This window comes from Microtus ochrogaster, chromosome 4 (assembly GCF_000317375.1).
Source record: "Microtus ochrogaster isolate Prairie Vole_2 chromosome 4, MicOch1.0, whole genome shotgun sequence".
Lineage (NCBI taxonomy): Eukaryota > Metazoa > Chordata > Mammalia > Rodentia > Cricetidae > Microtus > Microtus ochrogaster.
Window position 1 is genome coordinate 37,663,807 of NC_022011.1, and position 24,281 is coordinate 37,688,087.

At 37.6% G+C, this 24,281-nt stretch overlaps 3 protein-coding genes across 5 annotated transcripts in view; all 3 read right to left on the bottom strand.

The window, feature by feature from the left end:
• Rc3h2 (ring finger and CCCH-type domains 2) overlaps positions 1 to 10,363 on the bottom strand; it is a 53,896-nt gene extending 43,533 nt beyond the window's left edge. For 2 of the 3 annotated variants that reach the window (XM_005345936.2, XM_005345937.2), the window contains exons 1-4: positions 10,165 to 10,363; positions 6,852 to 6,887; positions 2,798 to 3,094; positions 266 to 383 (exon numbers count right to left, since the gene is read on the bottom strand). In XM_005345936.2, coding sequence (XP_005345993.1) covers positions 266 to 383; positions 2,798 to 3,028 — 349 coding nt within the window. In that variant the 5' untranslated portion in view covers positions 3,029 to 3,094; positions 6,852 to 6,887; positions 10,165 to 10,363. The remainder of the gene's footprint in view (positions 1 to 265; positions 384 to 2,797; positions 3,095 to 6,851; positions 6,888 to 10,164) is intronic. The other variant, XM_013345876.2, reaches the window with a different exon arrangement.
• Positions 10,364 to 12,901: 2,538 nt separating this feature from the next.
• On the bottom strand, positions 12,902 to 17,861 carry Zbtb6 (zinc finger and BTB domain containing 6). The gene is made up of 2 exons (XM_005345938.3): positions 16,874 to 17,861; positions 12,902 to 16,111 (listed from the first exon to the last, which is right to left on the bottom strand). The coding sequence occupies exon 2, from the start codon at positions 16,100 to 16,102 to the stop codon at positions 14,831 to 14,833; it is 1,272 nt and encodes a 423-aa protein (XP_005345995.1). The 5' UTR covers positions 16,103 to 16,111; positions 16,874 to 17,861; the 3' UTR covers positions 12,902 to 14,830.
• A 3,515-nt stretch (positions 17,862 to 21,376) lies between these two features.
• Zbtb26 (zinc finger and BTB domain containing 26) overlaps positions 21,377 to 24,281 on the bottom strand; it is an 11,555-nt gene continuing 8,650 nt past the window's right edge. Inside the window, exon 2 of the mRNA XM_026777432.1 lies at positions 21,377 to 22,904. Coding sequence (XP_026633233.1) covers positions 21,569 to 22,904 — 1,336 coding nt within the window. The 3' untranslated portion in view covers positions 21,377 to 21,568. The remainder of the gene's footprint in view (positions 22,905 to 24,281) is intronic.

Genomic DNA, 24,281 nt, shown 5'->3' on the forward strand with positions numbered 1-24,281 from the left:
ATTTATTAATAGAAACAAAATAAATATTTAATTTATTCAATAACCATTATATTTGTAAGAAATAGCCAGCTAATCACTGGAAAACCAATGATAAACTACAACTCTGCTTTTGTTAAAGCAATTAAAATAATTTATTATACTTATATACCCATCTAATAGACTGTGGATTCCATGACAGGCAGTGACTCTAGCTAATGTTAAGAGCTCAACACTTAACACTTGACAAAATCTTACACACTAATAAAAATGAATCTTACAAACTTACCTTTACCTCCACTTAGTGGTTTTAAGTAGAGTGCCAAATTTTCAACACATTTTTTTGCCACTTCATAGTGTTTATTCTCACCTAGATTACTTAATTTTATTGATTGATGATCTGGCACCTAAAAAATAAAAAAAAATTGTAGCGATGCATTCATTTAGGTCATGCAACTTCTCTTTATCTGTCTTGGAGAGTATAACATTGTTATACAGATACTACATCGAAGCCATTTAAGTGAACTTAAAATGAAGCTGGAAAGTTAACAGTAGTCTATCAATGTTAATCTTCAACTATACATACCATTTAGTACTAACTTCTACATGAGTCTACTTATTAAATTTATATATTATGACCTATACCCCCTCGACAGAATGTAAGTACCAGAAATGTAGTAACTCAATGATCAGAATTCCCAACTAGTCCATGTGAGGCCCTTGGTTTAATCCCCAGCACCAGAAGAAAAAAAAAGTGGGTAAACTTCATATCAATTTCCATTTCTGTAAAACGATGACGATGTGTTTCGGAATGTTATTATGAAAGTTTAATTCAGTAAAATACTGACATTTATAGAATATTTCTCATGTGTTTACACTATGGATCTATCAATAATCAAAAGAAAAAATGTCTGCCTCAAAGAGTTTATGTTACAGAGGTTAAGAGGCAGCCAATAAATAAATAAATATATACACAAATACTATGTTAGAAGGTGATCTATGAAACTACACTGCAAGTATAAGTAGAAGAAGAACTATGGAGAGAGCTGGAGAGGTGGCTCGGTGGTTAAGAGCCCTTGCTCCTGTTCTAGATAACCCAGGTTCAGTTCCTAGCACCCATGTTGGGCAATTCGTAACAGCCTGTAACTCCAGCTTCAGGGATCTAACACCTTCTTTGGATCATTTGCATGCATGTTTGACATAAATAAAGATAAGTATTTGGGGTTGTGACATCCCTACATATAGACATATACCTAGACAGACACATTTACACAATTAAATATAATAAAAATAAACTTTAGAAAATAAAGAACTGGAAAAGCATGGCAATTTACTAACTTATTGTAGAACTGTAAACATCTGAAGATATTTCAAAGTAGAGAGAGGGGAATTACTGTAGACAAAGATATTTTAAAAATCCCTATGCATTAATATATATATTTGAGAACTCTAGCACAGCTAGAGATAGGGAAGGGATGAACCTGGAAAAATGTATGTCACAATGCACAGGTGCAGACTGTTTTAAGCACTACGATAATACATTTATTCAGAAGGAATACTAAGACTACCTGAGCTAGAGCAGTCTGACAGTAGGTAGTATTATTGTAAAAAGCAAGTATTTTACTGGCTCTTAAAGTGCCACTGTTGTCGAGAGAGAGCATTATTCTATGATATATTGGGAAAAACATGCTATGCTGCCAATTAAACCATGACACTATTGATTATGGAATCACCGCCAAGCTTGATTTTAAAACAGTGAAAATAAGACTTTGAGCGTTAAAAGAACAGCATCAAAAAGAAATGAATATAGTGAATTATTAAATTTCCTGAATAAGCCAGGAAGCTTTTCATAAAACTGTAAACTCCATGCTTTAGTTAGTTTTGGGTTTGTTGTTTTGTAGATGCTATTTCACTTGGCTTTTTAGAGATAGTTTCCCTATTTGGGCCACACTGACACTGAACTCTTATCTTCCTTCCTGGAGCACTGCCACTAGTCTCTTGCTTAATATGTAGTGTACCATGCATGGAATTACATCTTCTCTTCTGTAAGTAGGGGTAATATGTACCTAAACAGCTAAGAATTAGAAATAACATTCAGAACATTTATTCTCATACGTACAATTGAACAGACCCTAATGAAATAAAAGTTATTTATCAAAAATAGATTTTTTTTTTTAAGACAGGGTTTCTCTGTAGCTTTGGAGCCTATACTGGAACTAGCTCTTATAGACCAGGGTGGCCTTGAACTCACAGAGATCCTTGCCTCAGCCTCCCGAGTGCTGGGACTAAAGGCGTGCACTACCACTGCCTGGCAAATAAAGGTTCTTGCTATCATTTAGTGAAATTATATGTGAAAAAGTCATTGCATAACATACAGGAGAATAAGATGCTGCACAGAAATTGTTACTGATACAATTTATTTTCTCATTTACATATCCAACTGAATAGTAACATCCTAAACCAATTGAAGTTATAAAAGACACCAACAAAGTCTCTACCTTAGGGCTATTTAAACCTTTGATTATATTTTTCACATGACTTAATGAATAAATACTGATATACTCATATACAAACTGTTGCTCAACAATCAAAGCACTTATATACATAAATTTTGGCTTTGGTATTGAGAAAACAAAGAAAGATATAATTATAATGTGATCCATTATTTTGTATAAGAATTTATAGCATTAAAACAACTCACAAAAAGTAAAAACACTGATATATTCTAGGTTTCAACTGCCATTCAACATACACTGTACTGGCTAATAAACTAATTTTGACAACTGACTATACTAAATCAGTAAAAATACTGGACACTTACCTGGGCTCCAACTAACTGAAGAAGTGCAAAGTTGACAGGGAGCACATCAATGTCTGTGTTTATGGCAGTTTGGTCAAAAGGACACGCTTTTCGGTGAAGTTTATTCAAGCAGGTCTTGCAAACTGTATGCGAACAACCTAAACTGATGGGTTTGTGCACATTCTCATCAAATTCATTATAGCAGATTGGACAGGACAGAAACTCTGTCCATTGAGCTGCCTGCACAGGCATTGTGGAAGCTGATGCTCGAGTTAGCAATCTAGCATATCATTATTTTGCTGTGTAGTGTTTTATAAGCTGCAAATGGATAAAAGTAAGAATTAATGATATATTTATTAGTCACTCAGTTAACTATTAAAATCAATTACCAACAGTGCAGAACCTGAAACATTTCTGAATATAGGGTTTAGACGTCTGTATAACAATAAACAACAAAACTGTATGTTGAATTAATTTTGAAAATTTACCCAGAAACAATCTGTTAATATTATTCCTTTCAACTAAACTCTGATTGCTCATGTAATAATAAACAAAATTGTTTATTTCCTTAGTGACATAAAACACATTTTCACATTATAATTTTTATTACATTTAATGTTTTTATTCTGAACAAATGTGTGTTTATGTGGATGTATGCAGGCCCATGCATGCCATGACATGCTAGCCAGTTTTTTCCTTCTACCATGTGCAATCTGAGGATAGAGCACAGGTCATCCACTGGGTTTGGCGATAAACATCTTTACTATCTCACTTGCCTTCCACATCCTGTCTTAACAAGAACTACTAGACTTAAAGTTTCAAGTGTTTTCCTTGGATAACCACTACCTAAAAATATACTGATATGGCTTACTAGCTAGTAAGCTTCAGAAACTATTGACCAAAATAACACTATAGGGATAGGGATGTAGCTCAGTCATACAGTGTCTGCTCAACAGGCTGGAAGCCCTGATTTAATTCCTAGCACCACAACCATCACAACAAACAACACTATCCACTTCAGTGTGAAAATGTCACCTTGGCACCGGAAGGAAGAAGTCTATGATTAGGATGTGCCTCAGAAGCTAAGTGAGTTACTGAAAATCTACAGCCAAGACTGTGATGACAGAGGTGTCTGTTGCCTATAAATAAAAGAATGATGCTAAACTAAAGCAAAGAAAATATTGTCTAGGTCATTAATATGGCACAGCAGGTAAAATCACTTGCTGCTAAGCTTGACAACCCATGTTCAAGCTCTAGGACCAAACTGTGGAAGGAGAGAAACAATTTTCACAAGTTTTCTATGAACATGACCGTTACATGCAACTCACCCCTGACAAAGTAAAATGCAAAAATCCCCCAAATCAAAAAATTATCTACAATTTTTTTTGTCATAGTTCATTATAATACTTTTGACAAAAGTAAGTGTGTATCTGTATCCAAACCTTGCCAAACCCAATAGAGCTGGCTTAGAAGAAGAAAACATTATTCTTTTCAAATAATTCTAAGCAGAAAAAAAAGCAAAATATAAAATTTCTATCTTTGCATTGATTATAGGAGGCACACAGAAAAATAACTATAAGGAAATAATCTTATGTATTTTCTTGTTTAATAGTTGCATAGCATTTAGTATAACTCATAAAATTTTAATATTTTCCAATTTAAAACTATGCCAGGTGGTGGCACACACCTTTAATCCCACCACTTGAGAGGCAGAGGCAGGAGATCTCTGAGACCAGTCTGGTCTACAGTCTGATATACAGAGCAAGTTCTAGGACTGTTACACACAGAAACTTTGTCTTCGAAAAACAAAAACAAAAAACTTATGTAAGTCTAACAAAGGCCATCAGACAAACAACAAATCTAGGTATCTAGAAACTGAACAGCCAATACCTTATTTCATACAAATGTTTACCTACTAAATACATAAGACATACAGAATACTCGTTGCTTGAAAGAGTAATCAGCATCAGGCGAGAGAAACATGTAACAATGAGCACTACCCCAGCACCCCAAGAGACAAACAAACAAACACTCTAGTGGCTCTTACTGCAATATTAAAAAAAAAAAACCTAAAATTACTTGGTAAACATAAATTACAGGTCTTACTATATTAAAAAAATCCCATACAATGAACAAATTTTCACAAACAGCTCTAATGCAGAAAAGTATTACATATTAATATCAACAATATATTTTCTTCTAAGCAACTCAAAAATTTCAAGTTATTATTTTTATACTTTATCCTCAAATTTCCAAACTGATCAGAGCTACCAATCTAAAGCTATCTAGTCTGCTTCCAACTTTAGAGATCAGCAATAAGCAGGTGAGCAAATCCTCCCTGAAACTAACATATTAGATGTTCTGTTTTCTAGCTGCAGAACTATAAATCCAGGCAAAAAGATGAATTTCATTTTAAATCTACAAGTGGAGCTTTGAATTAGTAACACAAAGTGATTTTTTTTCCATACAGATACTAATTCTACTGAGTTAGGCTGCTGGACAACAAAAGACTAAGAACTAAGTCTCCTTAGTTTCCCAAGACCATTAGGACAATACTCCACATCCATCTGACAGTCCTGTAATCATATATGCATACACACACACACACACACACACCAGAGATTCTAATACTGTAGACAAGTTTAGTTCATATTTAGAAACTACATAAATGCCTTTAAAATGTGTAGAAAAGAGCTAAATCAAATTTTGACAATAACTATTGAGTTTTTCCCTTGCTGTTTGCCAGACTCTAATAGTAAATTTATGAACTAAACTTTCCTTATAGGATATGATTTGATTTCTAAGAATGTTTTCCTTCAGTATTGTAATCAATAAATTCTAGTTACACAAATTAGAAATTAAGATTTTATCTAAAATACAGAAACTTGCATAGCCCATTAAAATATTTAATTAGTGACAAAATTGGAATTTCAATTCTCAATTAAAGAGAGTTTTTCTTCTTCTGGTTTTTCAAGACAAGGTTTCTCTGTATAGACCTCAAATTCATAGAGATCTGCCTGCCTCTGCCTTCCGAGTTCTGGGATTAAAGATGGGCCATCATGCCAGGCAAAAAGAGCTTCTTAAACTTATGTACAAAATACTTTAACAACTACCCAAAATAATAGATATCCTATTATTTTTATATTTTTAAGCGAAGTATATAAATTAACAATGAAGAGATAGGCATATTAATTTATAGAACTTTCAAGCTTATAGTGATACATTTTAACAATGACTTGATGCAGTGAGTACCTTAATTGCTGTTAACATTTATAGTGACTAGACGCACTTACTCCTAAATATACTTCCCAAATTGATAGAAAACGGATTAAAAAGACCAAAAGTCTAGATACCTACAGAGATTGAGAAAATGTACTTATTTTTGCATTAACTAATTTTAGTAACTAGTTTTAAAAATTGAAAAAGTGTTAAGTTAAATAAAGCACAAACAGAAAAAGGCTAAATTAGAGGCAGAACCTGAAACAGTCTCAGATCCTTGTGAATACAAACTTTTTATGATATACAAGAGTAACAGACTTGCCAGGCGGTGTTGGCACACGCCTTTAATCCCAGCACTCGGGAGACAGAGGCAGGCATATCTCCATGAGTTCAAGAACAGCCTGGTCTACAAGAGCTAGTTCTAGGACAGGCTCCAAAAGCTACAGAGAAACCCTGCCTCGAAAAACCAAAACCAAAACCAAAACTAAAAAAGAGTAACAGACTTGTCTTATAGCTGTAAATTACAAACTTCTTTACCAAAAAACAAAAACAAAACAAAACAGCACACCAGCTAAACACTTTCATTTTCTGTTATTTATATTACACAATCAGATCAGGACACAACACAGAGTAGAGAGTGTATAGGCCTTTTTCCACTGCATTATGTTAACACATAGTACTTTATAATTCTGTTTATAAAAATGAACACTTAGAAGTCAGTTCTGTTACTTTAAAAAATTAACTGTATTTGAGTACTATAAGCTACTGCAATGAACTACAACAGTATTTTCCTATATAGAACATATCAAAGTAATTAGCTTTGATCAGGGATGTGGCTCAGTGGTGGAACACTTGCCTAATGTTTGTGAAGCTTTAAATTCAATCCCCGGTACTGCAAAACAAAACAAAACAAAACACAGCTTTAGATTTAAAATCATTCTGTGAGCATCAGAAGTACAATGTAAGACTCAACCTAAGAAACAAGCAAACACTAATGGAAATAACCTGTAAATTCTATGGCTCAGCACTCAAGGACAAAAAGAGTTTGGAGAAAAGAGAAGCTGTATCACAATGTCAAAAACTACTATTTTGTTTAAAGCTATGAAATGGATGAGATCAATTTTAATCCTCAAATTAGGCTTGAACCAAGTATTTTAAAATGAACTTTCAATGCACTCTAATAGGAAAAAAAACCTTCCAATTTAAACTAACGAAGTTCTACTTCTTTTTTTTTTTTTTTAATTTTAGAGACAGGGTTTTCTCCATAGCTTTTTTTTTTGGTTCCTGTCCTGGAATTAGCTCTTCTAGACCAGGCTGGCCTCGAACTCACAGAGATCCGCCAGCCTCTGCCTCCTGAGTGCTGGGATTAAAGGCGTGCGCCACTACCGCCCGGCAAAGTTCTGTTTCTTTAGTGATAGCTAAATTTGAAAAAATACTTTGTGATGAAACTTAATTATGTGTTCTGACACTAGATAACCTTTATCTTTCTTATTACTAGAATCCTTAGCCCTCGAATTATTTTGACGCTAAAAGGATACCATCATAAGTTTTTGGTTCTTCATGTTTTTATTTATTGTATCCCTGCATTGCAGTTGACCCTTATAAGTACTAAGAAGTTCAGGGCAAGAGTATAGCAAAGTTCAAGGCTAGCTTAGGCTACACAGTGAGTTCCAGGCCAGCCTGGGTTAGAATGAGAGCCTGAATCAAAAAACAAAAAAACTTTACCAATTTCTGATTGTCAAATTTTTAAAAAGGCCAGCATTTGGGAGGCAAAGGCAGGTGGATCTCTGAATTCGAGGCCAGTCTGGTCTACAAGAGCTAGTTCTAGGACAGGCGCCAAACCTCACAGAGAAACCCTGTCTCAAAAAACAAAACAAAACAAAAAATATTAAAAAAGGAAAAAGAACATAGATGAATCAATTTTAGTGATACTTTTTATATAATTAAGTAAAATATCATTTTAACCTGCAATTATATAAAAACTTAAAATATTAAAATATTTTAGAATTTTCAATTATATTTTGTACTTAACACATTTCAAGTCCTTAGTTGTTACATGTGGCTGCTATCAGGTAGTAAAGGTAAATCTAGACTACAAATGATTATAAGGTAATACTCAAAATATAATTTTTATTAAGAATTTTGAGTTAAAAGTCACATTTAAGGTTCTAATGGAATTAGAAAACTCGATCACAAAGATAAAATCGACAACACTCATGTGTCTACATGCAATTCATTTTTAATTTCCAATTAGCTTTATTTTTCTGAAGACTCCCTTTTTTCCAACACTAGGAAGTGAAACTTCAACCAAGTCCAACCAAAATAAGAAAGTACTTATTACAACTTTGTTACCAGCAGTCATGGTGGTGTACTCCTTTAGTACCAGCGCAAATGAGGCAGAGGCAGAATCATCACTCACTGTGAGTTCAAAACCAGACTGATCTACATAGTGAGTTTCAGGACAGTCAGGACTACAAAGAGGGGACCTTGTCTCCAAAACAAAACAAAACAAATTAATAAACAAAACAACCTTGTTACAAATTTATAGCATTCTTAACCATCACACACAATGTTCTAGTTTTAATATAAAATCCTGAGTGTAGGGAAAAATGCTTTTGCCATCTACAAGGAAGCAAATTACAAACACAAAAAGTGAATTAATAAAAACATGGATATTAAGTCTTCCTGCATGTCACACTAACACAACAGTAACAGATCATGAGTAATTCAAAGGCTTCTCTAATGAACTAGACTGCAAATAGATTCTCAAAGAATAAAAGTCTGTTCGAATTATGGTATCAGCCTTTTCTAAACAAGACTGGGAAATAAATTTAACATTTTGTTCTAGCAATTTTCCAAACTCTGAAATTTGGGGAAACAAGAATCTCCGAATCAACAACAAAAGGGGGGGGGGAATGCCTTTAATAGGATGTGTTTAATGGCTTCTATTTTTTCAAGATTGACTGTGTTAGTAAGCAACTTAAGATACTGATGTCAGAACAGTGATGTAGGTTTTTGTTTTGTTTGGTCGTTTTTAAAAACCAGAATAAAGGTGGAAATGGGGGAATCTACAAAGTATTCTGGACCCAAAACTAAAACATTTGTTTCTTTCCTTCCAGGTCACATTATATCACTTTAGTGTGTCCTTATTAGTTTTCTCAGGTAAACTAAAAGCTTTTATTGGAGCTTTAAAAGTGTGACTAATAAAAAATGATAATAAGATTACTTATACACTTTATTTGGGATACAAAGTCACTAATCAAGGTAAGAAGAAATCACTAAAAAGGGTTCTAGGTAAGAGGGCAGTAGGATTAAAAAGAACTGAGATAGAGCTTAAACAAAAATATAAACAGGTTGAGAATCACTGAATTTGACTACTGTATGTCTGTGATTACTTGTGACTATTTTGGTGTGAAGGCTGTGTCTGCCAGTATCTTAAAACTCTTGGTGATTTCAAGTATGGAAATGACAGCTACCCTTATCTTCTTTCTTCTTGAAGGCTAAGGACAGAGAAAAGTCCAGTTTTCTTTGAGAAACAAAGATGCTTCCTACCATTCTCCTAAGATGGTGGAAGAATCTCCTCAAGAGGCTTCCCCAAGGAAAATAAGACGAAAGAGGGAAAAAAAGCCATAACAGACTTCCCGGTCTGTGTTTCATGCCATTGCTCCTAGTCACATCCCCTGCGCACCCTCTCTGGTCTAGCCATCTCCCTACAGGGAGGTTAAGCCTTCCCTGGGCATTGTTTGGCCAGGGTCCCTATTAACGCCAAGCAGATCGCCTCCACCATTCGTGCGCTGGGGTCTCGGGAAGCCCTGAGGCTGAAAGAGGACGTTATCAGGGCTTCGGAAAACCCGCTTCCTAACTGGGGTAAGCAAAGAAGGAAGCCGGCCTCTGCTCCGGTGGGCTTCTCAGTGGTCAGGGGGCATCCCTTCAGCTAGGGACGGTGGCCATTTGAGCGTCTCGCTTCTCATCAAAAAGCCCTACCAGAGCGAGGGGCTCTTCGGGGTCCGGGGTTCGCCGAGGGTCGGGTGCGGCCCGCGATTCCCAACCCTAGGGGCACCGGCGGTCACCATGCACAGGCCGCCGGGCAGAGACAGCTCCCCGCCCCACCTCTGGGGACCGGACAGCGGGGCCGGGGCCCAGCCGCACCGTGCCCGCCCCCGCCCTACCTGAGGGGCCCGGGCGGGGTCGCTAAGGGCCGCTCCCGGGTACCCCGCGACGGCGCGGCTTGGCGACGGAGGCGCCTCGTCTCGCCGGGGCAGAGCTCGGCGGCGGTTTCAGGGCCTCAAACTCCATCGGGAGCTACAGGGACAGCCCCGTTGGCGGCGGCGAAGGCCGCGACGGGGCCTCCTCCTCCCTCCCTCCGCCTCCTCCTCCTCCTTCTCCTCCTCCTCCTCACCACGGAGGCGGACCTGGAGGGATCCCTACTTAGCTCTCGCGAGAAGATACTGTTCACCTCCCGCGAGATTACGCAAGCCCGGGAGTTGGGGTGGAAGGGAAGCGTAGTGGCCCTCACCACTTAACTGCGCATTAGTTTCCCTCTGATAGAGCTACACCGTGGTCACATGACAATGGAGCCCTGGAGTACTGTGGGAGATGCTGTGAGGAGTGGGCGAGCCAAAGAGACTTATGGGAAACTCCCTGAACAACCATCTAAGCCTTGAGGCCAGGCCGTTAGTGCGGTTGAGCCAACGTTAAACTTCCACCGCGAAAGGCTTATCATCCATTGAGCAGATCCTATTGAACCCTTCTTGTGAGATACTGACCAGATTAGCAAATAATGTTCAAGGTTACAAAAACCAGGACCAAAGTGAAACGTTTGTTTGGCGGACCCACCTACCTCATCTAAAATCCCAAATGCCTCAAAAAGGGGAAGGATCATAATTTGCAAGTTTTGGCATTTTGACTCAGTATTTGTTAGAGAATTTATGTAAAATGGAAATTATCCTTTGTTCTAATAAATGAAGAAACATTGGGAATAAGGATGAGAAAAGCAGCAACTATGAACTACTATATGCCAGACTTTATGATAAGTGATATAAGCATTTTAGTTTTACTTATAATTCACTTACCAAAGTAATATTTAAAGGTTGATATTGTGTAACCTTTGTTAATGATGTGCAAGTGAAGAATAGAGGTTAATGGTCACGCCTTGTAATTAAACTCTCATTTTCCAATGTAAAATCAAATATTCAACAAAAATCTGTGAATCTGTACATAAACTAGAATATGGAAAAATGACTTTGATAAGGAGCCTTTAAGACACATGATTTGTAAGCCAGGTGTGGTGGTGCATGCCTGTGAACCCAGCAATTGAAAGACTGGGGCAGGATCATAGCCTGGGCTGCACATCAAGAATTCTCCTCCTCCCCAGTATTTGTACACACACACCATAACCACAGCAACTCGCAACTTCCCGAAAATGTAGCTCGAGGAGGAGATCCAAAGCTTCTGGCACTTACAACAAACAAGAACAGGGTTTTATTTTTATGAAAGATCCATTGGCTCCACAAATCTTACTTACTTCCATTTATTATTCCTACTTTCATACAATTATGCTATTCAAAACAGAAAATTTCCCATCAGGTGTACACTTTTGTATTTTTAACTGGACAGTGATGAGAAAGTTTATATGTACACATTCCTAACCTACGGTGTATATGTGCATTTTTCATTTTATGCCCATTAGATATACCCTTCCATTTCACGGAAGAAAGATAAATTCCTCAAATGTGGAAAACTATATTTAAAGTAACAACTACATCTTTTTTTCCTATCATAATTTATCCCTGGCATTATGTTTGACAAACTGATTTCAAAATTTTACATACATTGTCTATCTCCAAGACAGCTGGTATTCTTTGTGTGCTTAACTTTTAATACAGAGAAAAAGAAACCAAGTAGCTATTTCAAAAATGACTAAATAGCAGGAGTAACCGAGGAGAGATGATCAGTGATTAATGTAGCCTACAACTTTTGCACAGTTCTCAGATCCCACATCCAGCAGTTCACAACTGCCTGGAACTGCAGCCACAGGAGGGGAAACAGCTTCTGGCAAACATGTGGCCACACAATACACATAACTGAAAAATAACAAATCTCCCCCCCCCCTCTCTCTCACACACACACACACACACACACACACACACACACACACACACACTTTTTAAAAACCTTATCACCAAAACAAATTCAGTCCTTTAAAATTCATAGAAATACACAACCCAAGTTCTCCATTCCCACCTCCAGTTTATTATGTTTTATACAAACATAATTACATCCAATGAAAAGAGGAAAGGAGTCTCTCTGCAATAAAATAACAACTACTGTTAAGATTGTTTACATGTGGAAATTCAGTAAAAAAAAGAGATTCAACTCAAACATTTTCTGTCATAAACAGCTAAAAGTATTTAAAAGTTAATAAAGGCTATACTTTGTCGTACCTGCATATTTTAACAAATTCTATTTTGCTGATTTCAGAAATATCATGCAAACAGACACTCTCCCAGGAATGTTTTTTTTTTTTTGCTTGTTTACCTTTTCCCTCCAAAACAAGTCTCCTTTAGCTGAGGCTAGCCTCAAACTTAGTTATATAATGAAGGCTAGCCATGAATTGATTCTCTTGCCTCTACCTCCCAAGTGCTGGGATTATATACAGGCATGTGCACTTTACCCAACTCTAGGAATGTTTTAAAATCAATCTGTATATGTAACGAAAATAAATAGTATAAATAACAACCACTTTATAAAACACCCTCCCCACAAGCAAAAATTTCAAAGTGCTCACAAAAATTTTTACAACAATCTTACAAGGCACACACCAAACTTAAAACACCTTCAATCAAAATGTCCCAAATGTTCAATATAGTCAATACTACTTCCTAAAAAAAAAAAAAAAAAAAAAAAAAAAAAAAAAAAAATCAGCTTTTTTACTATAGTTTACCCTCTCCACCCATCCCTAGCCCTCCCTTCTAAAATTCACTCAGGAAGCAAAATTAGGAGAAGCACTTCAGTCACAATTAAACAATTTCTCAGAGGGAAATACTCTCACAACTATAACTGGTCATTCTTAAGTCATGTGGGAAAGGAAATTAGCCACTATAGTGGTCCATTAACTAATGGAACAAAGTGTTTCCCTTAGAAAAGTTCTGTCTCCAAGAGAGTACTCAAACAGCAGTGTTCATAAAGACATCAATGTCTCCTCTGTTCACATGAGGAATATAAACTTGTAGAAATTTAGACCTAGAAATAATTCTACAAATTATCAAGATCAAAGTTATTTTATATAAAATTAAGAAAAGTTGAAGAAGTGACCTGGTCAATGTCATTAATTAGTGACCTGTGTTATGAAGTCAATTGTGAGACCTAGATTCTTTAAAGTCTCGCCCAGAGCTAAAATTCTATATAGATCATTACTCCCATGAAAGTGTCACAAAAATTATATTTAACACCTACAGGATTTTCACAATTCTTTTATAGTACAAAGTGTATTACATGTTAAAATACCAAACTGTGTCAACAGAACTTAAATACAGTAGAAACTCTACACAGAGCTGAGTTATGTAGAGAAATAGGACGGCTTGAAAGTCAGTGCTTTCTACAGTCAGGAAAAGTGATTTGCCCTGTAGTGAATTTTGCTCTTCATTGTAAGGGCAAATAAAGTTTTGGATTTAGAGGTATTCATATACATGAGATATTAAAACTAATTATAGTAGCTTTTTAAATTTAAACTATTCACCTGGTGACTGCTTGAAAAGAAAATGTATATATAGGCAATTCAACACAGAAAAGGGCCCAGGCACATCCCAGTGTTCAAGAAGTTAGGCAAATTCGAGGTCAACCTGGGCTATACAAATCAAGTCAAAAATAAAGAGAGAAGATAAAAAAATAAAAAAGGACTTGTTAATATATACATAAATGAGCTCAAAGGCATTACGTTGTAAAAAAAAATCAAAAGGTAACATACTAGAAGATTCCAGTTTTATATTACACCAGATTTTAACAAATTATAGTGATGAAGAACTCTTCCTAGAATTTAGAGTTGGAAGAGTAGATAATAGAGGAGCAGCATAAGGGCACTCTGGAAGTTGTGTCCCAACTGCAAAAAATTATTACATGTGTTAAATTCATAGAAAACTCCTCAGAGAAAGGTCAATTTTAGTGCATGTTAACCAAAGCAAACAAAACAAAAATCCCTAAGTAAACAGTAGGTGTCTTTAATAAAACTGAAATATTTAGAAAAAATAATTTTCCAATCTAAGCCAAGAAAATAATTGCATTGGCCACTGAGTTCTTAATTCAACTATATAATATGTAATCAGGAATAGGGTCTAATTACATATTCTCTTGGATATTTAAATAATGCAATTCTAAGGAAATCTGCTGGTCCCATGTGAATAGAGATTGTGCTCCTTTAAAACAATAATTGGGTGGTCTAGCTATAATCCAAGTACACTAGTTAAACATTAAACACCAAACTGTTAGTCCTGTTTTCAAAATTAGTAGTAATAGACAACACTATGCTTTCAAATCTATTTTCTTGTCATTCGAACTTATTAAAGTTACTATATAAATTCAACATTAAATCACTAATCTAAAAACTACACATCAGAATCTGCAGTTCCTGCTGAACAGAGGATTAAAACTAATGTTTGAGACGACCTAGAATACCATAAATTTAATCACTCCATTCACAACTTTGGAACTATTAGAAATTCAGAATGAATAATAGGTAGGAAGAACAAAAACAAAAGCTAAAGATTGGGGTGAGGGGAGAAATATAACACTACCAATGTTGCATCTTTAAAAACTTGCTTTCGTTGAAAGTTCATTTGATTACAATAGATTCTGCCGTTTGAGATCAGGCCTAGATAGTTTTTCACCACTGCTTCTGCCATGAACAGAGGTTAAGTGCTTTTTGAGAGCAGATTTGTGTTTGAAATCCATATCACAACAATGGCATTTATATGGTCGGTCCCCACTGTGTATGTTCAAGTGGTCCTGAAGTGTGCTTTTAGCAGTAAAGGTCTTCAAGCACACAGTACACTGAAAGGGTCGTATACCCATGTGTCCTCGAATATGCCTGTTGAGATTTTTCTTCTGTGTAAATGTTTTCCCACATTGCAAGCACAAGAACAGTTTATGCATCTTAAGGTGACGCAGATAGTTTTCTACATGAAGAAAGCCCCTTGGGCACCTAGGGCACTGATGCCTCAGTGAAAAATTCTCATCTAGATTCTGGATCTCATTTGCTGTACCATGGCTTCCATCAGTATTTTCACAAAATAACCCTTGATTTTGATTTCCGGGAACTTCTGCCACTCTGCTCTCAACTGTAGAATTGATCAATGAATGCTGTGTTTCCGGGAAATACATGCTTGCTTTGGATGACGTACAAGGCTGTGGAAACTGCCCATTCTCTACACTATCTGTACTGATCGATTCTACATGGAGGATACAAATTTCATTCTCTTTAAAACCACTATCTACTGTAGAGAGCTCTGGAGACTTCATTTCCCTCTGCTCTGATGTCAGCCTCTCCACAGCAGACTGTAATGTGTTGCTCTCCTCTTCTTTAACTTGGAAATCTAGGTTTACAGGACTATCTTCTGAAATTTCAATTATCTCACAGTCTTTATCAGAATTTTCCTCTTCATTCTTAACATCTGTATCCGAAGATTGACACAAGTCAGTGTGTTGGTTATTTTTCATAGAAAGATCAATTTCCAGATACTTGGACAAAGCTTCTGTGCATTTTTCTACAATGTGAACCATCTGGAGATAACTGGCAGCAGTTAGGTATTTCAGAAGCTCTTTCCTTTTCACTTCAAGTGCTCCAGTATAGCAGGACAGCAACAACTTCCTGCCAACTTCTGCACTCTGCAGAATGGTGATTCTGACATGCTTTGACTGTGTTAGCAAAAACTGATCTCTCATGAAAGTGGAACAAGCAGCCAAAATCACCTTGTGACCCTGGAACTCAGTATCATTAATATAAATTGATACATCACAAAATAAATTCTGCTGTCTCAAGAGATTCATTTTCTGTAAGACCACATCTCCTTGCTGTTCAAATTGGAAGTGTAGAACATCAGACTCAGCAGCCATGGTCAAAATCTATGCAAAACAGAGCACAAGCATTGATACAGCATACGCAATGCTATTTCACGTTATTAAGGTAAACAGTCACCCACGTCCCAACATACATCATTTTTTGAAGACCTAAACCCTACTTTGGGTGTTAGGAGTGAATTTGTCCCCAAATCACTATTTGAATATTCTGAACTACATCCTGAATTCCCACTAACATTATAATTTAAAAAAGGAGGAGAGAAAAAAAAAACTTCTTATGCTTTAAGCCCACTGTTTCTTCCACTTCCTGGACAGCCTTTCATTCTTAAAAGGAATGCAAACTCCTTCAGGATTTCCGCCCTACCACACTTTTTACAGATCGATCTTGATCTGTTTTTCATATACCCATCGTTGTACAGATAAAATCATGAGCCCCATTTGCCTGTCTATAACATTCACGCTTCCTGCTCCATTTCCCAATTCGTGCTTTAGCTCTGTTGAGCCCAAACCCAGACGTGACTCTTCGTCTCTCAGAGAATCTTTTGATCCCTATTTTGTTGTCACTCAGTGATCGCAGCGGCCCACACACAGAAGGAGGAGCTGACGTGAATCCGAGAGGGTCAGCCTGCCAACTCCCTCCGGCACCGCACAAGGTTCCCACGCCGAGCCTTCCGAAGGTCAAGGCCCAGCCGGCCAGGCCGGTAGGATTCCACGCCGGGGCTGAAGCCGAGGCCGCCCCGGCTGCAATTCCGCGCAGCATCGTCCCCTAGCCTCATCCCCAGGCAAGTCTCCTTCACTTTCACTTACCGACTAGCAAAACAGGCTTTGAGGCTTCCGCAGCAACGGCGGTCCAGGCCGGAAGATGGACCTTAGCCCAGGAGGAAACGCTTCCGGTGTCAACCAGCCTCACTCTTTACGGAGACCGTCTAGACGCCCCGGAAGGACATCCTGACCTGCTCTTTCTTCCACACTTTGTCCGCTCCTGGAATGACAGAAAGACGTCAGGATACCGGCGAGCTGGTCTTTTCTGGCAGTTTCCGCCCTTATGTGAAGCTAGTTATAACGAGTAAAGAACGCTCAAGACCGGAACCACAGACCAGCTGAGCAGCGGGGCCGAAGGAAAGGACCTTGTGACTCAGTTTTGGGCTGGCCCCAAACTCTGGGTGCAACTCCACCACCTTATCCACCCTCCCCTCCTCACCCTGCTTCGGACAGCCTGTCACTAAAAATGTTTCTATGCTCCCAGTTCAGAAAAGATTTTTTTCTCTTCCTTTGGGTGATGGGAACTGAACATTGGGACTTGCGAATGAAAAACACTGCTTGGCCACTTACCCTTCAAAACTGTCTTAGACCGAAATCTCTAAACTGCTCCTCAATTAAGTTGGGAGGCAGCTGGAAATGAATGCTCTTCAAAACTGAACCTACAACCTACATCGAAATATATGCTACATCAAGGGAGGGGGTTACTTAGGACAATATGTACCTAACTTTGCATTTGCGGAGTGAAGATTTTTGTGTACCTGTTGCCAGAGCCCGGGCTGCTGGAATGCTAGGCAAGCACTCTCCACCAGTGAGTCACACACATCAGCCCTGAAACTGGGGTCCTTTATTCTCAGCAGCTTCATAAAGCAGTAACTGGTTCTACTAATAATTTCTGGTTAACCCGCACTTTCTTCAAAAGGCAATCTCAAAATTTCTAGTGCTGAGGCTCAAACCCAGGGTCTTTGCATGCACTTGCATCCTTAAGATGTGTTTTATAAAAACAGGCGGTAGTGGCGCATGCTTTTAATTCCAGCACTCAGGAGACAGAGACAGTTGGGTCTCTGTGAGTTTGAGGCTAGTCTGGTCTACAGAGTGAATTCCAGGACAGTTAGCTAGGGCTGTTACACAGAGAAACCCTATCTTGAAAAACAAAACCAACAGCAAAAAATTAAAACATTCTTGAATTTAAATCCAAGCAACTGAGAAAGGGAAGACAGTAATAAAATAAGTCAATGACACAGTTTAATTGTCACACTTTTATTAAGGAAACGTCCCCATTTTAAGTAAAGAGGTAGTTCAAAGTATGTCTAACATACAACAGATTTAAAACAGCCATTCATGAGCTGAAATCAAATGTTCTGAGTTGTTTGTTTAGACAGTATTTTAGAAATGGTGACACTAGTCACCTTTCACACCTAAAGCAAAACCACACCTGCTTTACCTCACAGTCACTTCAGTTTGGAGCTCATTTTAATATTAAATAATAAATAAATAACATCAAATTTTAAAAGACCAAACTGCAGTAAAGAGAGTCCTCTTCCTTTTGAAGATTTCCTAGGAATCTATACAACACAAATATTGAGCCCAGCACTCAGGAGGCTGAGGAAGCAAAGGGTACAATAGTGAGATCCCGCCTGCCTCCAAAAACAAAACAAAACAAAAAACCCAAATGCTGGGTAACTAAGATTTATACCCTGACCCCATATAATCATGACTAGTGTTAAACCTCTTCCACTATAAAATAACTTGACCTCTTTGCAATTAAATCTGAGAAATGTGTAAGAACCCTAGTCCCACCAAACTGACATGTCTCGCACAAATGAGACCTCTCCAGGCAAGAAATGAAAGACCATAAACTAGGTAAGAGGTTTGCAAACAGTGAGAAGTGAAAATTTTAGTAACAGAAAACACTTAAGAAAACTAACATTACATCAGTGGTTCTCAACCATATAGTTCCTTGTAATATAAATATCTGTGTTTTCCAATTGTCTTGGGTGATCCCTGTGAAAAGGTCATTCAACACCTCCCCACCCCCAAATTGGGCTGGAAACCCACAGGTTGAGAACCACTGCTTAAAATGCTCAGGGAAAAAAGGGGGGGCAGCCATTCTTAGTTATGAAATAAATTGGGGACCTTGTCTCACTAAAATCACTTGACACTGTAAGTCCTATAACAACAAGGATGTATCAATTCCTATCCTCAGAATCTAACATAGTGCCTGGGAATACCAGTTGCTTATTAATGTTTCTTGAGGCTATGGGAGTAGCTCAGTGATAGAGAACATGGTCAGTGTGTTTGCGGTCTTGGGTTCAAACTCCCAAGCATTTAAAAAAGAAAAGAAAAAAAAAGGCTTCTGGGTGACTGAAATAAATCAAGATATAGCCTCCAACATAAGAGGTCAGTATTATTTGAACCCATTCTGTTTTTAGTCTTCAGACTACTAACAGCAACCAGACAAGAAAAACGACATGTAGAGCCCCATTATTTTGAAATGTTCTTATGAAAAAAAAAATTCAGAGAAAATATTCAAAACATTGGATGACATAGCAGAATCCCATTGTTGCAAAGAATCGGTGCTCTTTGGATGAATAATTAAAATTCAGAATCCTAGTAAGCACTATTAGACTATACAGTGAGTGATGTTGAACATAAAGTACCAACAAGTCTTATTAGTCAACTGTATTCTATTTATTTAGTAGAAATTATGCCTCAAATCTGAGCCATGTGTAAATATATCAAATTATAACAAATTAATACCTCTTGCCATCTATATATAAATTAAGTTTGACTTTTGAATTATCTGTACATGTAGTTTCATAGCTCAAAACCAAGTCTGGTGGAAATAAAATTTCTCATATAAATTTAGTTTCGCATTTGGATCGATCTCACATATTCTAATTTGCCCTTCCCTTCAGACCTAAACCAGCTACTCATTTAGAAATAATACAATATTCATTTATCTAAAAAACAAATAACAGGCTAGGATTGTAGTTCAGTGGCAGGTTCAGTGCTCGGCTAGCACATGTGATGCCCAGCACCACTACAATAAAATAATTACATTTATTTAGGTCTTAGTGCAGGCTGGCCTTTAACTTACAGGAACCCTCCTGCTCAGCTGCATAAGTCACCAAAATAAAATCAGTTTAAAAAAGTAATTATCATAAGTCCTTCTGTAACATTTTGTTGGCAAATCCTAGGCTGTCTCCAAAAGCTAAAAGGGATATACATTAGTGAAGCAAAACAAGAAAATTTCTGTTAATGTACTATTGTTCACCATCTTTTAAAGCCAAGGTATAGCAGAAGAGAGGCATGGGAACATTCATTCATATTTAGTCAGGTGTATTTTTTTTTTTTTTTTTTGGTCAGTGGTGGCCAGGCTATCTGACTCTGAATGCTCCTACTTAAAATGACAGAGATAGTATAAACAATCTTGTAAGAGTTTCTACGTTCTCTAGCAATCCTACACCTTACTGTGACCCTTGGGTCAGAAACAATCTCAAAATTATGTGTGAAATGTACTTAGAATAAAGAATTGTTTTTTCCATCCTTCAAGACCATCTATGAAAGGTGGCAAAGTAGACAGCGTATCTCTAAGACTATCTAAAAGCAAAATTTCTGGTTGTCTTCTGTATACCACTTAATTTTCTTTCATGTTTTCAAGATGATACAAGAAAAGGAAAACTGGGAGATACTGTAAACAGCACAAAAGGGATGGCTAAACTCACCTTTCTTATGAAATAAACTCTGATATACAGGTCAGACTCCAATATAGTCTATTTCTATAGAGGTCATTCATTATTCTTTAGCTCATTTAAATATGCCCAAAGCACTTCCAATTACAAGAGCATCAACAAGGTACATAAGTAAACAGCTGGTCTCTTGTTTAGGAAACCTTCCATGTGCCCACTGTTCTTTTATTATACTTCTATTATTTGTTGATAATCCTCCCCACAGTGGGAAGATGTTGCTGAAAGAATTGTATTCTGGGTTATGAGAACAATTCAGTGGGCTGTGTTAGTGTTTAAAGTACAAACCGACATACTTCTTCCTAGCAGCCCCCAAAACAAAGTACAAATGGTAGGAAGCAGACTCACTCATCAGTTTTAGATGAACCACAGTAGACAGAGGCTCTATCACATATTTAGGTCAACAACAGTATCACCTCATACCCCAGCCTCATTTCCCTCAACGAAAAGTGTGAACTTTTTTAAGTACAGCATCTTTTGGTGGGAAATAGGTGATGTTATTTGTTAGTACCTTCAGATGTGCTCGGTAAAAAGATTAGAACAGTGTCAGTCTAAGCCACGTATTGACACTAGGTAGACAAATGGAATTATTTTTTAGAGCCGGGCGGTGGTGGTGCACTTAATCCCAGCACTTGGGAGGCAGAGGCAGGCGGATCTCTGTGAGTTCGAGACCAGCCTGGTCTACAAAAGCTAGTTCCAGGACAGGCTCCAAAACCACAAAGAAACCCTGTCTCGAACCCCCCCCCCCCACACACACACAAAAAGGAATTATTTTTTAGAAAATGAAAATAGACATCACAAAATAAATAACTCAAAAAAGAGTTGGGAGAGGGCTAAAGAAAAGCAAAGCCACTGCAAGTGGGAGTTGCCTGGTCTGCTGCTGCTTACCCATGACCACCTGCTTGGAGGCTTTGGAGAAGAAACCACGTCTAAAAAGACTTAGCACTATTGTCACACTCTCAGTCAATTTTAGCTGTGGGCACTAGACCCCTCCTCAGTTTACACATGTACTCTCACTCCTTAAGCTGAGGACAGCTTGGGTCAGTTTACCTGCATCCAGGACCTGTGTTGCATCAGGTTGTGGTTGACAACCTTTAGAGTCTGTGACTGTTGTACATGCGAAAGAATCAAAATCCACTGTGAGGTCTTGCACATTCCTCTCATTGGCATTATCAAAGCTGTTTTTGCCATGCAGCTGTTTAAGGTGTTTCCTCAAAACTGGCTTATGTGCAAAAACCATGTCACAATAGTTACATTTATGGGGCTTATCTCCACTGTGAAGGTTAAGATGGTCCTGCAAGGAACACTTCTGAGAAAAGGTTTTCCCACAGATTTTACACTGGAAAGGTTTAATTCCGGCATGTACACGCATGTGTCGATGAAGATTGCCTTTCTGAGTGAAAGTCTTGCCGCAGAGTAGACACATAAAGAGTTTGTGCATCTTTAAATGGTTGGCGTAGTTCTCCAGGTGACGGAACACCCTGGTACACTTTGGGCATTGGTGATGCCACTGTAAGCCTTTGTCTACACCGCGAATATTAGGCCCAAAAACATCTTTTGAGGTCATGATGATGTCATCATTGCCTGTGTAAGAGAGTGTGTAATTGTGGAGATGGCTCTGGTCTAGTTCACTCACTCTGTTTTCCACAGTTGAGTTTATCAGGGAGTGCTGGGGTTCTGATGAATGTAAAGCAGTGGGTTCAGAAGAAATGTACTGGTTCTGATCTTTTTTACTTCTAACCTCGGATACATCCCCAATAGATTCTACCTTAACAATCTGAATATCACTGTCCTCCATATCCATACTGTCTTCAGATGGATGAACACAAGGTAAGTCCTGTTTTGGAGAGCCTCTGGCATCTCCCTGCTGTTCTTTCGACTGGGAAGAAGCACTTTGTGGTTCACATCCCTCTTTACTATCCATTGGTTGTTTTGGCTTTATAAACTTCCACAGTGCCTGTGTGCACCGTTCTACAATGTGGCTCATCTGAAGAAAACTCGCAGCAGTCAAGTAATTTACCAGCTCCATCTCAGGGAATTCCAGCACACCACTATAGCACGACAAGAGCAATTGTCTCCCCACTTCAGAACTTTGTAATATGGAGATTTTCACCTCTCGGGAATCATTCAGTAAAAACTGGTCTCTTAAGAAGGGGGAACCTGCAGCAAAAACAATTTTATGCCCCTGCACCTCAACATCATCTATGAGAACCGTAACATCACAAAATTTATTCTCTTCTCTTAATTTGTTCATTTTTTGTAACATTGAATCTCCATAATTTTCAAACTTGAAGTGAAGGAGATCTGATCTTTCAGACATTTTGGCAGACCTAAAGAACAGAAATGTAAAAAAGGTGGAATTTAAGAAAATTTAAACAATTTAGAAACCTGGATTTACCTTTCAAAACCAAATGTGTTGTCATGTCTGCTTTGTACGTATCCAAAAAGCTCTAATAACAGCTTTCAAAGGTTGTTGATAATTATTCTTTACCAGTATCAGGTGCCAACTGTTCCCAATAAGGAGACACATAGAAATGTAAATAACGGGGCATTCACCAATTTTTTTTAAGACACTTAACACAACAACAATGCTCAAGTTAGTTCAAGAAATTTATTTTCATGTCTCAAATGAAAAATCTATTAAAAAGAAAACATCATAACCCAACTAACAATGAAGACATTATTTTCTTTTACACGAAAGATGTACCTGCTTTTTCAAAATCACAATGCTTTTTTTGTTTCCTATTTTTATTATTGTTTTGCCTGTATCCATAGCTGTGTGCCTGATCCCCACAGAGGCCAGAAGAATCAGATTCTCTGGAACTGGAGTTACAGATGGTTGTCAGCTGCCATATGGATGTTGGGAATCAAACTGGAGTCCTCTTGAAAAGCAGCCAGGGCTCTTAACCACTAAGCTATCTCCCTAATCCCTTTCTTTCTATTTTAAAGTTTACAGGGGCACTGTTTGCTGGGAACTGCCACCCTCCTTTTCTGTTTAAACTGGCATGAATTTATTCAGATAGCTATTCCTGTGATAAAAGTCACAGACTTAAAGAGACGGTGTTTAGTCACTGGCAAAGACACAATTATTTATCCTGTACACTTCATATAAATCTAAACTCTCTTGTAAGGAGAACAAAACACTATCAGATAAACCAATCAGTGGGGTCTTACTAGATTGTTCTTCCTTCTGACCTCTATGTGTACGTCATTTCTTTTTTTTTTATGAGAAAAATTTAATCAGGCAATCTTCAGCAGCTTTCCTATAAATACTATATCTCTATGACTTCCACACTGGACAGCATAGTGGAAAATATTCTAGAATCAATATAAAAATTATTTAACTTAATTGTGCAAGATTATCACCCTTCAATTCAACTGAAATATCATCTGAATTCAAACTGCTTCATAAATCCCATCTCATTTTTTATTGCAACCAAATGAAATGACATCTAGCTTATGTTTTTCTGAAAGTGAAACCTAAGAATGCCCCCACCGCTCTTTGGAAACTTTACTTTTATCAGGCTAAACTGTGACCATAATAATTTAAGCAATATTTTTGGCTTAACAATATTTTGGCTAGAGGATGGCAGGTGCCTATGTCTAACCTTTCCCAACTTTTTATTTTTTTTATTTTAAATTTATTTATTTATTAAGGATTTCTGCCTCCTCCCTGCCACTGCCTCCCATTTCCCTCCCCCTCCCCC